Here is an 18,611-nt window from a genome sequence, read left to right on the forward strand (position 1 = left end):
AGGGAGGGAGGGAGGAAGGGAGGGGGGAGGGAGGAAGGGAGAGGGGGAGGGAGGAAGGAAGGGAGGGAGGAAGGAAGGGAGGGAGGGAGGGAAAGAAGGAAAATATTGCCATAATTCTACCACCTAGAGATTGATCAATATTTTGTTGGCATAACATCTCTCATTCTTTTATTATGAAGATGTGTTCATGTATCTAGGCTAAGTATACTATCTATTTTACATATTCTTTAAATAAAATTGAAATCTGCTTTTGCACTCGACAATGCATTTTGAACATCTTTTTATGTCAACAGATGTCCTTCTCAAACATTCTAGGTGGCTGGAATAACATTTCTACTGACATTACTTTAAAAAGCATCTTCTTTCATCAATTCAGGCTTCCATAATTATGGGTTAAAAATAATAAATCCAGTTCTCTGGAGGCTTTCATTCTAAATAAAGAATTTTGCCAGAACGTGCATCCTGGTGAACGTATTTCAGGGACTACTTCTGGGTTGACATTTCTCATGTTATTTCACATTCTGGATTAAGACACATCTCATATGGTTTTGATTTATATTCTCAGCAGACTTCAAAAAGGAAATTCCAAATGGAAGTTTATTTCTGCACCAGAACTATGTTTAAATGATGCTACAGGGATGTCTTAAACTAACAGAAGCCAGGAAATTCAAAGCTAAGGTCCTGGACCATGTTCCCATCTTTTCCTTCTTGAATGTCTTAGGTGTCTGGAAAGTGGAGATTTTATGTAACACACTTGTCTTTGACCTTCTGCAAATGTATTTAGACAAATTTCAAAGATACATTTTACTTTATGTAATAACTTGGTATTTCCTGGTTGCTGAAGTTTCAAGGTTGTATTCAAAAAACAAAACAAAACTAGACCAAATAAAGAAAATCTCCACATCTTGTTTTAATGACTAAATGAGTATCTGAAGTCTATGTGACTCCCAAAATTCTTTAAGTAATCAAAAGCAAAACAAGAAACAAATTTGTAAAACTAGCAAATTTACCAAAAGTGCAACTCTTTAAGACAAGACTATTTTTATACAGGGTTAATGTTATTGGTTTAAAAAGAGTTTAAAATGAAAATACATTCCAATTTCATTTTGTTTTTAACCAATGGCATATGTATTTCTTGAATAAACCTCAAGTTTCTGCTCTTGCTGAATACATGTACTTAGTTTCACAGATTAACTTTTAAAAAAGAACCTATCAATGTGTTTAGAAAATACTCCTTTATTTGAGGGCATAATTGAACTAAATGGGCACAAGAGAGGTAAATATGGCATCAAGAGGTTAGAAGTGAGTCCAAAATTCTAGATTCCCCTCTCATTGCCTCTGTGACCCTCAATAGGTTAATTCTAGCATGTATAGAATGGGAATAAACAAGAGTACCTATCTCAGAGGGTTATTGTAAAGATTAAATGATTACATTACTGTAAAGTACCTGAAGCTTAGTATTTCCTACTATTACTAAGGCAGAGGTGCTTATGTTACTTTCCCATATTAGAAAATAGTGGTTCTGATGGATGGTCTGATTCTCTTCTCCCAGCTCTCTTCATTTGGCATTCAGAAGTGGAAGGCATTGTCTTTACTTATTCATTCAACAGACAACCGCTGGGTGCCCCTGTTGTGAAAAGCTGCTGGTAGGTGCTGCAGGTGAATGCAAGGCTGTGGCAGTGGGGCCCACCCTGTAGGTCTCTAATCCAAGAAGGATAGACAAAGACCCAGGCACTACTACAACCAAAGAAAGCAAAAGCCCGGCCAAACAAGACATTATCCTCCAGGTCTCAGAGCAAGACAAGGCATTTTGGATAAGGTTACCAGGAAAATCCTTGCAGTTGAGGTGAGATTCAGAAGAAGGCAGAAGAAGGTTAGCCACGTGGTTCTGCCATTAACAACACATCTTCTGTTCCCAGCTGAATTTGAAGCTGAGATTCTTGTGAACTCACTGCCTTCCTGAAAGTAGATTCTCATGCTGCTCCCTCTACACACCACCCATCAACCTGCCTGGAGATTCTTCTGATGACAAGTATTTAACATGCAATCCACAGAATGTTTCATGATGCTCTTTCTGTTAAACGAAGCCGTGTCTCAGGAGGCCATGCTTCACACAATGCAGTGCTCTTTAAAAACATGTAATGGGAGTCATAAATGAAATGTGACACTTTGGATATGTGACATTTGGACACATTCAGAAATGTGACACTTGAGGATAATGGCAGTAAGAGCCTTCTCCTAAGAGGCTGGTATTTTTAGGATATAAACACCAGGCTGGGGAAGACAGTCTTGCAATTATGGCTTACAATGTGCTTACCAGTTAATAAGTAAAATATTAGCAATCACATGCCTGATATGTGGGGATCTCAAGGGCAAAGATGTGTTAAAACATAACCAAACACGGAAGGACCTTGGGAAAGAAATCTGTATCAGACATGTGGGCTTCATTAAGGGAAATGCCTTCAGAAGATTATTTTTCCATGTTATGAGAAAAAATCTGAACAAGTAAGTAAATTGTGAGCAAGGGATATTGGCTTCCTGTGGACTAACCACTGGGAGAAGTTGTGAGTTAATGTGGAACCCAAGGTCACTGATCTCAAGAGGTCGTGAGTCTCCCAGGTCTGTTTCCTGCCAAGGTCATTCTCACTATGAAAAGCATCCTAGGTGTATATGCAGGGATCTGCTTTGTGAGGAGGTAACAGGCAAAGTAATTCAAATACCTTTCAAATATTTAAATATATTTACATTTAAAAACATAGGAAGATGTTGCTCTTACGTGTATAACGGTTATAATTAATGTTCCCTGACTGCTTGAATTATATTTGGTGCCGAATGGAAAATTTAGAAAGCCGTCCTTAAATCTTTTGTTTCTCTAAAATAAGGAACAGGTAAATATCAACACATAATTTTTTTAAAAAATTGAGATGAAGTCTATCTTGCTCAGACTGTTGCATAAACTGAGAGCTCTTTACCTGGGGTTTTTGGATATAACTGAGAGGCCTGGGATACCCTTTGCCCTGTTCCCTGTGGGCTATTGATCTTTGATTTTGGAATTTCGAGACATAAATATTCTCTCTATCTCTCTTTCTCTCTCTCACACGTGCACACGCACACACATACACACACACACACAAAATGTATATTCATGCACATGCATTCTGTAAATATGTCATAGGTAAAACTGCAAACATACTTAAATAAATATGCGGATTTTGCATCCTCTTAAATTTTGACATTGCAGGTACATATTACCAGATTGGAAACCAGATTGTATCTGTATATCTCGTGTTCTTAGCCTAGAGTCTTGCAAATGGCTATCATTTAGTATGTTGACTGAATGCATGAATGACGATAATAAGAGGAAAATATTTGTAGATCTGGAGGCCAATAAACACCAAAAACATCTCTCAGATATTCAGCTTCCTCCAAACTCACAAAGCTGTTGTAAACATGGGAAAATGTATTGTGAAAGTCCTTTGCAAACTGCAAGCCCCATAAGAATATAAGGTAACGTTATTCTTCTAGTTGCGATTCTGCCTCTGAAGGACATGGCCATTTGTGGGCAGCAATGTCTGTGTGTCTGGATATTGCCGCTGTTTTCTGAAGGGCGGGGCGTTTGACATTGTCCTGGCACTGACTGGGATTGTTGCTCCAGCTGGCTCCGATCTTTCCTTTTCTCTATGGACGGACTGTTTAGGAGTTCCAAGGGCACAGAGTAATGGGAGATTTAGTCTTGGAAGAACAGTAGTGAGAAAAGATCACTTAACCTGACTGAGGTACAGTCATACCTGAGAGTAATCAATCATGACCACAGTAAAAAAATATCATAGGACTTTCAAATATTTTGATCACAATCTCTAGGAAGAAATAAACTTCATATAGTTGTGAACATGCACACACCCACCCATGTTCACATTCCACACACACATAGACTAAAACAAAGTTTCATAAAACAATAGTTGCACTTCATGTATGCAAGGAGATCTGACATTTTTCTATTCTGTGCTTTCCTATGCAGAATTACTAGTCATATCCACTGACTTCACAATCCCCCAGTTTAAAAAACACTGTCTAGATAACACTCAGTTATATCAGATGCATCTGGTGAAATAATGTAAAAATGGAACACAGTTCTACAAGTCTGACACTTGAGCATCTTCTTAGATTCATCCTCTCTTCCAGTCCCCATATTCTCACCACACAACCCCAGGACCTGCTGAATTTGACTCTTAAATATATTTCTTAAACTCCTACCCTCCTCCCCAACTGTGTCTCCCAGCCTTGGTTTACCAAGGGTGTCCAATATTTTGGCTTCCCTGGACCGCATTGGAACAAGAAGAACTGTCTTGGGCCACACACGAAATATACTAACAGTAACCATAGCTGATGAGCTTAAAAAAAAATTGCAAAAAAAATCTCAAACTGTTTTAAGAAAGTTTACGAATTTGTGTTGACCCCCATTCAAAGCCGTCCTGGGCCGCATGTGGCCTATGGGCTGCGGGCTGGTCAAGCTTGGTTTAGACCATCCTTTTGTCTAAACCAGGACTTCTGCCACAGAACCCAACACCTCCCCTTGCTTCAGTTCTTGCCTTCCTTGAATCTCTAAGGTGAAACTATGCTCATTCTCCTTCAAACTCCTTCGTGTCTCCCTGTCACCTGCAGAATAAAGTACCAGCCCATCCCCACGGCTCACAGTGCCTCCCTGCCTGGCCTCTGCAAGCTTCTGGGGCTCATGTGCCATCACGTGAAGCTGCCTGGAGATCCCCCGTCCCAGGCTGCTGCTTCGTATCCCACGCTTGTGCTTACACTGTTTCCTGTCCATCTGTCACATTCCTCTCCCTTTTTTCCTCCTGACTTGCACACATTTATCTCTATGAAGATGTAGCTCAGACATCATCTCCTGAATCCTGGGTTAGCAGCTCTTTTCTGGACTCTCACACATCCATTACGGTCTTGAGATTATACTGAAATGTTCTTGTGACACATCTCTCTCCCCCATTAGACCACAGACCTTCAAGGGCACAGGTTGTCTTAATTACTTTTTGTACCACTGGTGCCCAGCAGAGTGCTTGGAGCTCGGCATGTGGTCAAGACATGCTGAATTAAGGAGAAGCTGAGAATGATTTTCTTGTTCTGCATAAATCTCAAGCCAGAGTGGACTGCAGCCCGTTTCTTTATTCCCTGCAGAGGACTTGCATGGTGCTGCTGGTCAAAGATCTTTGGCAAAGGAAACTTCTGCCCCCCTGAAAAAGCTCTCCTGCTCTCTTTTCCCTCTCCTGCTCTGATTTAAAGAGGCCGAAGGGTGCACGCCAGGTTTTCATAGCTTTCAGTTCCGCTCTATTAGAGAAGCCTGCTGCTACTGCTGCTGGGGCTGAGGTTGGGCTGAGTGCCAGGCCCCAGCCTTAATCAATAACAAGAAATCTCATGCAGCTTAGAGGTGTTCCAACTATGGGTTTGGAATAGTGCTGGGAAGTCAGATTTGGTGAGGGGAGTCATCTCCAATCTGCAGGAACTTGGGAGGAGGGTGACGAGCAAAGGATTAGGTCACCTCAAGAGTAGGTTTGAGGCCGGGTCCTGTCAGGACCACCCAAAAATCTCCCTGAATATGCTCTGAAGAAAACCCAATTCCCCCAGGCTGCCCCACTGACACCTCCAAGGGAATTATCCAGCCAGTCCAAGATGGCATTCCTGGGGAATTGGAGACGTGGGATGCTTTTAATTAGAATACAGTAATGCCTCCCTTCCCTTGAAATGTAACCACATTCAGCTATGACTATGCCAGTTCTCAGGAGCAGAGGAAAAATGAATGATGTAATGGGATGAGTTTTTTGAGGCATTGAACTAGTTGGGCCTGCCTATAAGACTTTTCTCTCTACTCTACTTTAAACTTCTTCCTGAGGTGTAGCTTATTGGACACCTCCTCCAAGAAGCCTTTCCTGAACCTTTCTGATACTTCCAGCCACCTCTACTTTAAGATCTCTGGCCATCTTGAATTCTTGTCCTGTTTGATATAACTGTGACTTCTATCTCTTTTAGAGTTACAGTGTGAGCTCAGTGAATCCGCAAACAGTAGGGACAGTCTGTGGTGGTTGTGGCTGCTGTGGCTATTGTTAAGAATGAAGATACAGGCCCGTGCAGTGGCTCACGCCTGTAATCCCAGCACTTTGGGAGGCTGAGGCGGGTGGATCACAAGGTCAAGAGATCGAGACCATCCTGGCCAACTTGGTGAAACCCCCTCTCTACTAAAAAATACAAAAATTAGCTGGGCGTGGTGGTGCGTGCCTGTAGTCCCAGCTACTCAGGAGACTGAGGCAGGAAAACTGCTTGAACCCAGGAGGCGGAGGTTGCAGTGAGCCGAGATCGCACCACAGCACTCTAGCCTGGCCCCTGGTGACAGAGCAAGACTTTGTCTCAAAAAAAAAAAAAAGAATGAAGACACAAACAAGCTTGTATATGGGCATGGTTGCTGCTGATGATGATGGTTGATGGCCATTGTCGATTTTCAGAGAAAGGAAAGTGGACAGATGTAGGGGAAAGAAATGGATGCCCCTAGTGGATAAAGGAAAGGTAGGAACAGATAAGGGGAAAAAGACAGCAAGTTGGAATTAAAAACAACCTTTCAGAGGAAGGTGGCCACGGGGATCTGGCTGAGTGTAAGTTTCCTCTATGTGTCCCTGAGCAAGTCTCAATACATCTCAAAGCCTCAGTTTTTTCATTGCAAAATGTGCACAACATTATATATACTTTTCAGAGTCATTGTAAGGATGTGAGAAACTCCAGAACAAGGAAGAGCATTTCGTTTACTGCTGCAATCCTGGTCTCTGGCACAGGGATTTGAACTTGACATTACGTTCACATTTGTGAAACAAAATGAATTATGTAACTTGACAGCGCAGGCACTTAAAAACTGGAGCTATTCTTATTAGCTGAAATGAGTACTTTTCACAATTTCCACTGATGTACCCAAATGGGGGAAGAAAATAAACAGGTACTCCCAATGGATTCATTTCTTTCCTCCTATATGTAGCTGGAATATAACATGCCCATACTTCTTTTAACGTGACAAAGCTTTCCTTCAAATTTTAGGAAAATCTATGCTCCAGGAAAATGGACTGTCCTGTAGCTTCTAAACACTCCTGCCATCCTGCCTTGTTGAAGAGGCTCAGGTGTAAATTTAAAAGAGAAATCTCATTTTTGGAGAGATAATCTATTTATTTCTAATAACAGTCTCCCTGTATGCCAGAAAATGTGGGGTTTAGGTAAATTCTAACTCCACTCTAGACATTGATGGTGGACCCAGGCATTTGCCCTTAAAGAACAGAGACACACACAGGCGACTAGTGGCTGATGTTGGCTAAGCTCAAGATCACAGGATGAAGGCAGAATCTCTGCTCAGCAACATAAGGTGCTTGAAAATAAAGACTTTCTTGAATATATTTCCATAACATAGCAGGACATCTTATGCTTTGAAGGAAATTTATGCATTTTTTAGGAGTGCTACCAACATCATGAAAAGAAAACTTCAGAGACAAAACCCAAATCTGATCCCTCTCTCCCTTGCTTAGAATTCTCCATGGTTCTCAAATCTCTCCAAAGTAAAATCCAAATTTCTGAGGACAGCATGAAATTCTTGAGCTCAGCATGGGTCCCTGGCACATATTTCTGTGTCTCAACTGCCCGCATCCCTGATAGTTGGCAATGGTGCTAAACAACTTGAAGTTTCCTAAAACCAACCCTTCAACTCCCATTCTCTGTTCCCTATAGGCATCTTTTCCTCTGTCTAGAATGACATTCGTCTTCGCTTTATGTGACTAGCCAATTCTTTTCCCCTCTGTCTAGAGTGACATTCTTCTTCCGCTTTACGTGCCTAGCCAATTCTTTTTCCCTCTGCTTCTCTGATTCCCAGCTCTAGTTTTATCTCTTCCGCCATATTCTTCCAGACCACCTGACCACTGTCACTGCGGCCACGCAAGGCCAAGTCAAAAGTTCACAAAGGTCTATCCTTTGTACCCTCAGGCCCTTCTGATCCAGCACTTACCCCAGTGCTGGAATTTCTGGTTCACTCTGCTTTTCTGTGTCCCACCACAGGCAGTGTCTTTGCATTCTCTGCACCAGTACAGCACCAAGCACCCCAAAGGGGCTTGGTTAATGTTTGCGTGGAGGACTGAGGAGGCTTCTGGCATAGAGGTTCAAAGAAATTCAGAGCAAGGAGCAGATGATAGTCCTCTCTCACGCTTCTGGCTGCTAGCAGTGGAGAGGAACCTCACTGCTCCCCAGTGACCTGCGAAGCCTCAGCTGAGATTCCAAGCCTCCACACTTCCTTTCCTCATTGTTTTCATTCTCATTAAAAAGGAACACCAAGGATTTGCATCACAGCCTCAAAATAAAGTCCCAGGAAAAAAGGATTCTGTTTGGAACAGAAAGAACCACACACTTCCTAATGAATCAAACCCCTAAAGAGAACTAAAATGTAAGGTGGGGTATGTTCCACTCATTCACATTCTCAACAGAACGCTCCTCTCAGAAAGAAACAGTGTGACTTAGATCATAATTCCAGTGCTTAATCTTTTGCCTGAAATTTCCAAATCTTTGCTTACATGCCCTTTAAGATCATAAATAGTGTTTAAAAACATTCCACAGTTGAATAAAAGTAGCAAAGATGATGTTTCTAAGAGACTTCCTTCCTTTTCCGTGGTCCGAAAACAACCCTCATTGTATAAAGCAGGTAGCAAGGTTCATGACCTCTTTTTACAGTACTTGTGTTCTCTGTAGAGTGTGGTTTTTATTTACATCCTAAAGCGTATATTGCTAATTATCCACTTCATTATCTCACTTATGTCCTAGCACAATAATGATATCAGCAAATTTAGAGTATTTGAGACTAATAGTCTCAAAAGAGTGGGAAAAAAAAACCAAGTTTACTGAATTCTAGGTTTTTAAATCCTCTTTGGTACAATGGCTTGCTTCCATTAGCACAATCCAGACATCACTGAACTACCCATTAAATCTGCCAGAAACCCCCGCGTTTCTAGGCATGCCGAGAAAATAGGTGGGAAGTAGTTCACAGCAACGCTCGGAGATGCTTGTGTAGGAGAGTGGAGGAGTATCACTAATGCTGATGTCATTGTCATTTCTGAAATTCCAGCCCTGATCACTCTCCCATCTGGGACACTTTTCTGATCTGGAATTCTCTATCTCTTCTTTCTCTCACTGCCCCCACACCTGACCCCTAGGGAATCACTGAGTCACTTCCTGTCCTCTAACCTTGTGGCTTAACTTCCCTTTCCATGAGAGCCTTGACCTGGGGGATGTGAAGAGAATGACAGAGGGAGAGGGTTGCTGGGAAGGCAGGGAAAGAGACAGAAGGGTCCCGGTCCATTGAGGTCAGACAAGGAGTTGCCGAGAACTGCACACTTTTGATTTTTTCGAGACCATCGTTGTCACGGTCATGATCTGAGTTGTGCATTACTTAATACTTGATTTACCTCCAGAATCTACTTATTGACTTTCTACTGCTTATTTGCGACTTCAGGAAGGGTGGAGAGTAAAAGAAATAAAAAGCAAATCGATCAATCTTACATTGATGAAAAGTCTAACTGGGCAAACCTGGGACCTGTTCAAAAGAAAGGGCTTGGATGGGCAAGCACTGTATTGAGACTCCTACCTTTATTTGTCACTAGCCATTCATTAATTAAATATCGTGCATGAGTCTTAGCTTTCCAGGTCAGTTTTTAATAAAAGGATATTTTAGTATAGTAAAACAAATTTAAATAAATCTTTTTTTTTTTTTTTTTGGCGAAACAGAGTCTTCCTCTGTCACCTAGGCTGGAGTGCAGTGGCATATCAGCTCACTGCAACCTCCGCCTTCCAGATTCAAGTGATTCTCATGCCTCAGCCTCTCAAATAGCTGAGAATGACAGGTGTGTACCACCACACCCGGCTAATTTTTGTGCTTTTCAGTAGAGACGGGGTTTCACTATGTTGGCCAAGCTGGTCTCAAACTCCTGACCACAAGTGATCTGCCCACCTCGGTCTCCCAAAGTGCTGTGATTACAGGCATGAGCCACCTAAATGAAGCATCTTTAACTAATGTTGTAGCAAAGCCCAGCTGACTATGGGATAGACGCTTGAGTGGACTCTGATTCTAACCTCCCTGGTTGTTGGGCCATAGTAAAGAGCACAGCCAAAGGCAGGCGGGTGAATCTGCCACGTGGCCTGCCACCAGCTCTCCTTCTTTGGCCACAGCAGATGTGCCCAGGTGACCTACAAGTTCCATATGGAGGTGGCGGAACTTCAGTAGGCCTGGAAGTGAAGCAGTATCTTCTGCCCCAGTGTGAGTGGGAAACAAACTTTTAGTTGGTTACCATGAGAAACACTTTGGGAATGGGAACCTCAGCCTTGTTTAAGCCCCAATGGCCACATATGCCTGGAAAAGAGTAGGTGTATGGCCAACATTTATGGGAATAGTGAATATTGAATGAGTCATACAAAAAATAAAAATGAACAGAGAGAGTTAATTCTGAGAAAAATTTCTGATTATGTTTGCTGCTACACACACATACACACACACTCTCTCTCTCTCTTTCTTTCAACTTCACTCTAAATATTACTCAAAATCTCTTTTGTCTTTTATGGCCAGTTTGTTTTCATGGAAACTGTCTAACTTTCAATACTCACCACACTGAGAGAGATTGTGAAACAGCTTCTTTTGAAAGGGATTCAGTTTTCTCCGCGAAAAACACTATTTCAATGGACCGAATAGGTTTGTTTTACTGCCCCTCATTTCTAGAAAGTCAGATGCATTTAAAAAGTGGTTTGGGGTGATCTGGACTTTAATGGTAGATCCTCTGAGCAGGTACTAACTGGGGGGTTACAGTTTCCTGGCTCTGTGCTTTCTTCATAAAGAATCTGTCAGTTTAGTTGGTGAAATGACAAATGAAAAGACACATTGCCTCAATAACAACACCCACCAAATCCCTTAGACTTTTGTAGTAATTTTCTGGCTAACTTTGCTTTTTAGGCTTAAGCTATGAAATGACATTCGGTGTTTCCTTTTTAAACCAACTGTTATTGTTTCTTGGGGCAGACACGTCTGCCAGGTATAAGTCAATGACTCTCATGCCTTGTATTTATGCTTTCCTTTGTCATTTAGAAATGTTTTCTTTTATTTCTTTTAATTGCTTAAAAATAACATCATGAATAGCTCAATGTTTCATATGAAATCATAGGGAAGAGCTACAAACCAAGATTTTAAAAATTAGTATTTTTAGAGAGGTGATGGAAAGCACGTTTATAATCTGCGGAGTGGCTGTATTTTTTAAAGCTGTATTTAATGGCTAGATATGGCCAACTTTCAGTTACAAGAAAGAAGGAAAGGAGGAAATGAAAATGGCAGAAAGGAAGTCAGGAAAAGAGGCAGGAGGGCAGGAAGGGGGGAAAGGAGGAAGGAGGGAAAGGAGGAGGAAAGGGAAGGGACTCTACGATATGTTGTCCTTTCAAAGTTCCTAAACAAATCCAGTCTTCCTGATGGCACTTTGATAGGCTAGCAGGAGTACTTCCAGACACTTCTATCTGGTCATCTTGCTGCCGTGTATGACCCTCCCTCCCACAAAGAAGGAACCTGTTTGTGTGCCCTTCCTGTCCTGTATGGGTGCCCTTGTTGTGGGATAGGGCCCGGTTCACAGCTATTTCTCTAATCAGTAACTTCAACACCTTTCTCCATTTCATCTCAGTACAGTTTTCTGCTTGGCTCACTTACTCTCCCATTATAAAACGGTCCTCTGCCCCCTGTGCTCCCTGTGTTTGTCCTTGCCTGGGTGATCCCAGTTTCTAACAGGGGTTCAGCAGAAGTCACTGACCGAAATGTACCACCTGAAACAGCAACTTACTTTCAACTGCAACCCACCCTAAGCCATTTTACATACTATTGTAAAAACGATCCCAAACTTAACTCTAGACTTGTTATTTTAAAATTTAGCTTTCTGATCCCTTCTGGGACAAAACAACCTTCTCATTATACTAGGTACCCTATAATCCCACAGGAAGTTCAGATTAATTGATAATGAAATATTTGGCTAAAGTTCTATCATAGCTAGTTACCAATTTGGGCTTTATTTTACCAGAAATCTGGTTTAACTAAAAATATTTTAAGGATAGGCTGGGTGTGGTAGCTCAGGCCTATAATCCCAGCACTTTCAAAGGCTGATGAGGAAGGGTCACTTTAGCCCAGGAGTTTAAGACCAGTCTAGGCAACATGGTGAAATTCTGTCTCTAAAGAAAAATTTTTAAAAAAGTTTATTTATCTTAGGTGTGGCCCCAGCTACTTGGGAGGCTGAAGTGAGAGGATTGTTGAGCCTGGGGGGTAGAGGCTACAGTGAACTATGATCTCATCACTGCACTCCAGCCTGGGTCACAGAGTGAGACCTTGCTTCAAAAAAATAATAAAATATCTTTTAAGGATTTACTGAGACAGGCATGAAAACAAAACCCCAAGGGTTTTTTAAGCATGTGGTTCTTAGCACTACCACCATGAGAGATGAAAAGTAAATGACATACTGTTGGAATGCTGCACCCATTTCTTTTTCTTTTATTCTTTTTTTTTTTTTTTTTTTTCTGAGACCAAGTCTCAATCTATTGTCCAGGCTAGAGTGCAGTGGCACAATCTTGGCTCACAGTAACCTCCGCCTCCAGGCAGAGGTTGACCACAAGGCAGTCAGTTATTGTCCAGGGTTCAAGCAACTCTCCTGCCTCAGTCTCCTGAGTAGCTGGGATTACAGGCGCAAACAACCACACCCAGGTAATTATTGTATTTTTAGTACAGATAGGTTTCACCATGTTGGCCAGGCTGGTCTCGAACTCCCGACCTTACGATCCACATGCTTCAGCCTCCCAAAGTGCTGGGATTACAGGCATGAGACACCATGCCTGGCCACTGTACCCATTTATTTAAGTACTCAATATAAATTACACAATCTTAAAAATATCAGCATTCAAAAACACAAAAACAAAAAAAATTGTATTACTACAATGCCTTATACTTGTTTCCAAAAAGATGTTGGGATTTTGTAAACAATTTACAAGGTATGTTTATTTCAGTAAGTTACAACATAAACAATCACTAAAGTAAGGGCATGTCAAAAACTATATACATGGTTTTCAGCTTCTTAAGTGTATTTTTTTTGGGCAGCTTTTATGATTGGCCCACTATGGATTATTAGATGGTAAGTTAAGTAACTTCTGAATGCTTTCTATTTAATTTTTAAAAAATGATTTAATACTTGGTTGGTCACAGCCCCCATCTATTGTTGTTACCGAAAGTACCGAAAGGTTTATTAACATTTACCTTTAATTTTATTTTTGGAGAAATGTACGTATTCAAGAATTAAGAGAAAAAAGAGAGTCTGCAGAGGACAAAGACTTTTCCAGAGCAAGTCGTTGCTGAAGAGGAAAGTCAAAAGCTACCAAATGAATCAACCTGACAACGTGGCTAGCTAGTTGTGTGACCTTGGGCACAAATACCCTATCTGATTTTAATCTTCTCACAAGTAAAAGGACGGCTCTTTTAGAGTCTTTTAATGCTCTACAGCTGTGTGATTTCTAAGATGAAATGTTGTGTTGAAGTCAGTGACACTAATGTCTCTTCGGAACAATGTCATAGACTGCAGAGAGGGTCAACCACACACCAACGTCCTGGCTATGTGATTGTAGACAAAAGCCACACCCATGCTAACTGAATCCCAGAAAATCCACATGAACATTGTAGGAAAGCGAGGACTGCCCTCACACTTCATTGCTAGGAAAGCATGGCTGATGAGCTCTAATCCAAATGGTTTATAAATTTCATACTGCGGTCTCTGACACAGCGAGCTAAACATCCCAGACTCCACAGCCTCAGCAATGCCTTTGTCCCTGACATCAACCTCAGCTGGTTGTTCATTTTCAATTTTACTCTTAAATGTACCATGTTGATTTCTCCCTGTTTTGTAATCCAGTTCTAATAAAATGAGAAGGCAGGCAGGATTCTGATACAGGGAGATAAATAAAACTGCATTTTGCAAGGCAGTCAGTTATTGTAAGACAGTTATTAAAACGGCTGGATAAATGGCCTCAGACTGCAGCCAGCCTGCAAATCAGCCTGGCAGTCTGGCCCTTGGTGCACATGGCCTTGGATGGCTTTCTCTGAAATCAAGTTACAGCAGTCTGTGAGCCGGGGTCTTTGTTTCTCAGCAGTTCCCACAGCATTTGACTCAGTGTTAGGCACACGGTGGCATGGTCAAACTTGTTGGCAACTCATGAAAATAGTTACTAATGAAAAAAACAAAAAAAACTTCTAGAGCTTTTTGGCATTTTGTAGTTTGGAGATAAACATTGGCTCTAACTGCAGTATTTACTAAACAGGGAATATGTACTTAGAAGCTAAAACAGTACATCGACAACTTTCCTTCTCTTATTCCTTAATTAGTTAATCATAATCATGCACGGTGAGTATTGGAATTTGTTGAATGTGTGGAATTCGTGAAAATGTTGCAAATTTTTTTTTTTATATTCAGGAATGTTTGCCCTGATATAAATTGTATGAGGAAAGTTTATAGGGCCCATGAAATCCATTCAATTCTTTTACTAATTCTCATATGTATATGCCAGTCAAATATTCTGCTTAAAGGTATCTGCATTGTTATTGTTGATATCAGGTGTCAGACATGATGCTAAATGCTTTATATGCAATAGCTTGTTTAATCCTCACAAAAGCTTTTAAAAAGCTATTACCATTCCAGGCCAGGTGCGGTGGCTCGTGTCTACATAATCCCAGCACTTTGGGAGGCTGAGGTGGGAAGATCACCTGAGGCTGGGAGTTTGAGACCAGCCTGACCAACATGGAGAAGCCCCATCTCTACTAAAAATATAAAATTATCTGGGCATGGTGGCTCATGCCTGTAATACCAGCTACTCGGGAGGCTGAGGCAGAAGAATCGCTTGAACCTGGGAGGTGGAGGTTACAGTGAGCCGAGATCACTCCATTGCACTCCAGCCTGGGCAACAAGAGCAAAACTCTGTCTCAAAAAAAAAAAAAAAAAAAAGGTATTACTGTTCCCATCTTGTAGAGGAAGAAATAAAGGATCAAGGAGGTTTGATGAGGTGCCCAAGGTTACATATGGGATGCTGTAACTGAAACCATGGCTTCTGCTTCAACTCCAGCCCTCATTCATAACTAAATGGGAATAAGTGGATGAAAAAATGCCAAATCTTTCCCACGTCTTTTCTGAAGAAGGAGGGTATAAATTATAAATAAAAATGCAACTGAAGAAAGGAAAAACAATTCCTCACATAATTTCTCCATTTATTTGTTCATACTTTAATCAGCCATTAAATGCACCTGTTCACCACTGCAGCAGGTAGTATGAGGAGTGAAAAAGGAGGCCATCTATGCAGCAGAGCTTAAACTCTAATAAAAACACCAGCAGTTCAGGAGGCTGAGGCAGGAGTTCGATACTAGCCTGGCCAATATGGTGAAACTCTGTCTCTACTAAAAATACAAAATAATTCACCAGGTGTAGTGGCAGGTGCCTGTAGTCCCAGCTACTCTAAGGCTGAGGCGGAAGAATCACTTGAACCTGGGAGGCGGAGGTTGGAGTGAGCCATGATCGAGCCATTGCTCTCCAGCCTGGGTGAAGAGAGAGACTCCAACAAAACAAAACAAAACAAAACAAACAAACAAACAAACGAAACAAAACATAAAAAAGAAGGAGAAGGAAAAGTTGAACCATTAAAGATCTTGACTCCTTGCAGAAGGTTCTAGGTGGGAACATGATTTCCCATCAGAACGCTCTCTGAGAGCTTTTTAAGAAGTAAGAAACAGTAACAATGAGAACACCAACATAATAGTTTGTTGTTGGACAAACACCCAGACAGGGCACAGCTCGAGGCCCTTTACTGTATTATCCCTCACCCTCATGAACTCGGGTAGACACTACTGTTGCCATTTTGGAGATGAGGAACCGGAAGCTTGCAACACAACCAGTGACAAACCAGTCAGAAAGCATGAACACAACCAGCCACAGTGTTCGGATTCAAACCCAGACCTGTCGGAGCCCAGAGCCTCCCACCTTTCCACAAAGCCATGCTGCTCAGAGCTGTCTTGCTGCAGTGCTTTTGTGTGCTGTGACAGAATATTTGCAGCAGGAAAACAAAACAAAGCAAAACGAAAAAGATCTTAACTTGGAGGACAGGAGAGAGAAAGTGTAGGGATCAGTAAAATAAATGAGGAGGTTTATCCAGTCATCTGTTCTATTAATTAAATTTAGCTCTCCACCACCTAAGGGCTACAGGCTCCATGGTGATTATCAAGGCAGTCAGGATTTCAAATGGTGCTGATAACTAAGTGTAATAGGATTATGCGGTTTTTTTTCTTTCAGAGCTGAAGCAAAAAAGGTCCTTTAAGCTGAGGTTTTCATGTTGTTTTTTCCTGTTACAAACTAGTCAAGAATGATCCCAGAGACCTCAAGGAGTGTTAGAGTTTATTTCACTTATACAGGGAAAAAGAAAGACCAAGTATTTGCTAGGTAGATGCACACCCTTCTAGCTCTTCTTACCTCAGTCTGGACTTAGAGTCAATGGACTAAACTGAGCAGAAAAGCCACAAGGACAGAGCAATGAACACAGCCCATGTCTAATACCACATTTTCATCTGATGATGTTTGACCCATGAATATACTTCACTTTAAAAAAAACCTTTAAAATTGTGTATTAAATGAATTTTGGTAAATAATTTAAGCAAGGAGGGATGGTTAATATTTCATTTTAGAAACATTCTGCTATGAAATTCAGTTTACTAAGGGGACTGACATTTTCACTTAAAAAATATTTTGACTGAATCTTAAAAAAAAATCCCTGATTTATGTATCTTGTAAATGTAGATTCTTTCATGGTGAGAATATTTTTTAAAGGTTAACCAGCATTTGTTTTTGCTTTAAAAGTAAGTTTTACTTAAACATCATATTTTAAGATATTCAGCACAGAATGAAATGAATATAAACTAGATATAATCTGTCATGTTTGTTAATAGAAAACTTTTTAATGCTATAATGCTTTGCTTGTATTGGGCAGAATATAAAACAAATTTAAAATAGTGAAGAATTAAGTTGAAAAGAAAAATGATTCTGAATCCTCAGATATGGACTTCTTTGGAGAAAGTGAAAATGGACTTTTAAAACATCAGAAGTGAACAACACACTGTTTTTTGAAAGGAGATTATATATGCTGTTAGTCATTTTTTAAAATGACCACAGCTACCATACAGACTTTGATTTGCATTTTTCTGGGGCTGCAGCCCCCTCTTGTATAAACATATACACATACCAATATGGTATGAGAACAGCAATCTTGCAGTGACTTCAAGGAAAAACTTGTTTTTGTAAAAGAACTCATATTTTCCCATGCTACTTCACTTCTTGTGCAAGAACTTTTATGAGATTCTAGTGAGCTGTGTTTTATTTATTTTCCTTTGTTCTTTCCCTCTTACTGGAAGAAAACATTATCTGGATGTAATCGTGTTCACTGAGAATACATTCTGACTCAGGAGATGATTTAAATCAGTGACCAAAAATTAAAATGCCTAATCTGCCACTACTTTGGATATGACAATTTAATTTTACTAGGTCAACACATTCATTTATTTTAATGAAATATACGCTCCCCCACAGGAAGGAACGCTATGTCCGTAATCCCCTGTTACTGACATCTTTGCAGATTTAGCCACTCTCTCTGTAAGTCAACTGACTAAAGTTGAAGTTTTGTAAGCGGGAGAAATACAGAGTGAACATCTCTAGACTACTTCATCAAAGTACCCGGGGACCACATTTTTCTCTCAGGAGACTATCCTGTAACTCAATGAATCATTGCTCGTATTCTCACTATCAGTACGTCTGTGTGTGATGTTCCAGCCACCTGGAGCTGACAAATATTTTTCTATGTGAAGGATACCATAGCAACCAGATTTGCCACATGGACAGAAACCAGCCATAACAAGGCTGCAATTTTAGCCAGGAAGCTGACACGTAGCACCCATGACAGTATTATTGGAAAGAGTGCCTTGAGATCTGAAAATTCATTATTTTCCAGGACTTAGTTCTTCAGACACAAGAACGGAAATTACCCCAAGCCCTAACAGAAAGAAGGCGTTTAAGATAGGAAAGATCGTATGTTTCAAATCTGTCTCTGTTTCTTACAAGCAATGCCAATTTGGACAAGTTAATAAGCCCTCTGAGCCTCAGTTTTTTCATCTATAAAATGGAGACAATCATTCTTGCTCAAAGGGTGGCCGTAAGGATGACGTGAGATGCTCTGTGCTGTGGTTGGCAGATGGGACACATGTAACAACTAAAAGCTTTCTCTATTCGGTTAAGAAGGGAGGTAATAGACACATAGAGGACACAAGAACGCTGGCCTCCAAAACAGGGTCCAGATGATTATATTAGAAATGATACCTGTGTTTAAAATATTTTATTAAAATAGTCAAAAATATTTTTAAAGAAATATGCTGGGCACGGTGGCTCATGCCTATAATCCCAGCACTTTGGGAAGCTGAGGTGGGTGGATCACTTGAGGTCGGGAGT

At 40.9% G+C, this 18,611-nt stretch overlaps 1 protein-coding gene and 1 long non-coding RNA gene across 10 annotated transcripts in view; one reads left to right on the plus strand and one right to left on the minus strand.

Moving 5' to 3' along the window:
* Positions 1-18,611, minus strand: part of STARD13 (StAR related lipid transfer domain containing 13) — a 252,688-nt gene that overhangs the window by 80,374 nt on the left and 153,703 nt on the right. Inside the window, exon 1 of one of the 9 annotated variants that reach the window (XM_032294845.1) lies at positions 8,039-9,793. The exons of 7 other annotated variants lie outside the window; for them this stretch is intronic. In XM_032294845.1, coding sequence (XP_032150736.1) covers positions 8,039-8,183 — 145 coding nt within the window. In that variant the 5' untranslated portion in view covers positions 8,184-9,793. Of the gene's footprint in view, positions 1-6,405; positions 6,413-8,038; positions 9,794-18,611 lie in introns of those variants that run through there. One more of the 9 variants, XM_032294854.1, reaches the window with a different exon arrangement.
* On the plus strand, positions 2,408-13,584 carry LOC116562535. The gene is made up of 2 exons (XR_004273997.1): positions 2,408-2,505; positions 13,363-13,584. It is a non-coding gene; the product is annotated as an uncharacterized LOC116562535 (long non-coding RNA).

This window comes from Sapajus apella, unplaced genomic scaffold (assembly GCF_009761245.1).
Source record: "Sapajus apella isolate SASKATOON/1434 unplaced genomic scaffold, GSC_monkey_1.0 scaffold32, whole genome shotgun sequence".
Classification (NCBI taxonomy): domain Eukaryota; kingdom Metazoa; phylum Chordata; class Mammalia; order Primates; family Cebidae; genus Sapajus; species Sapajus apella.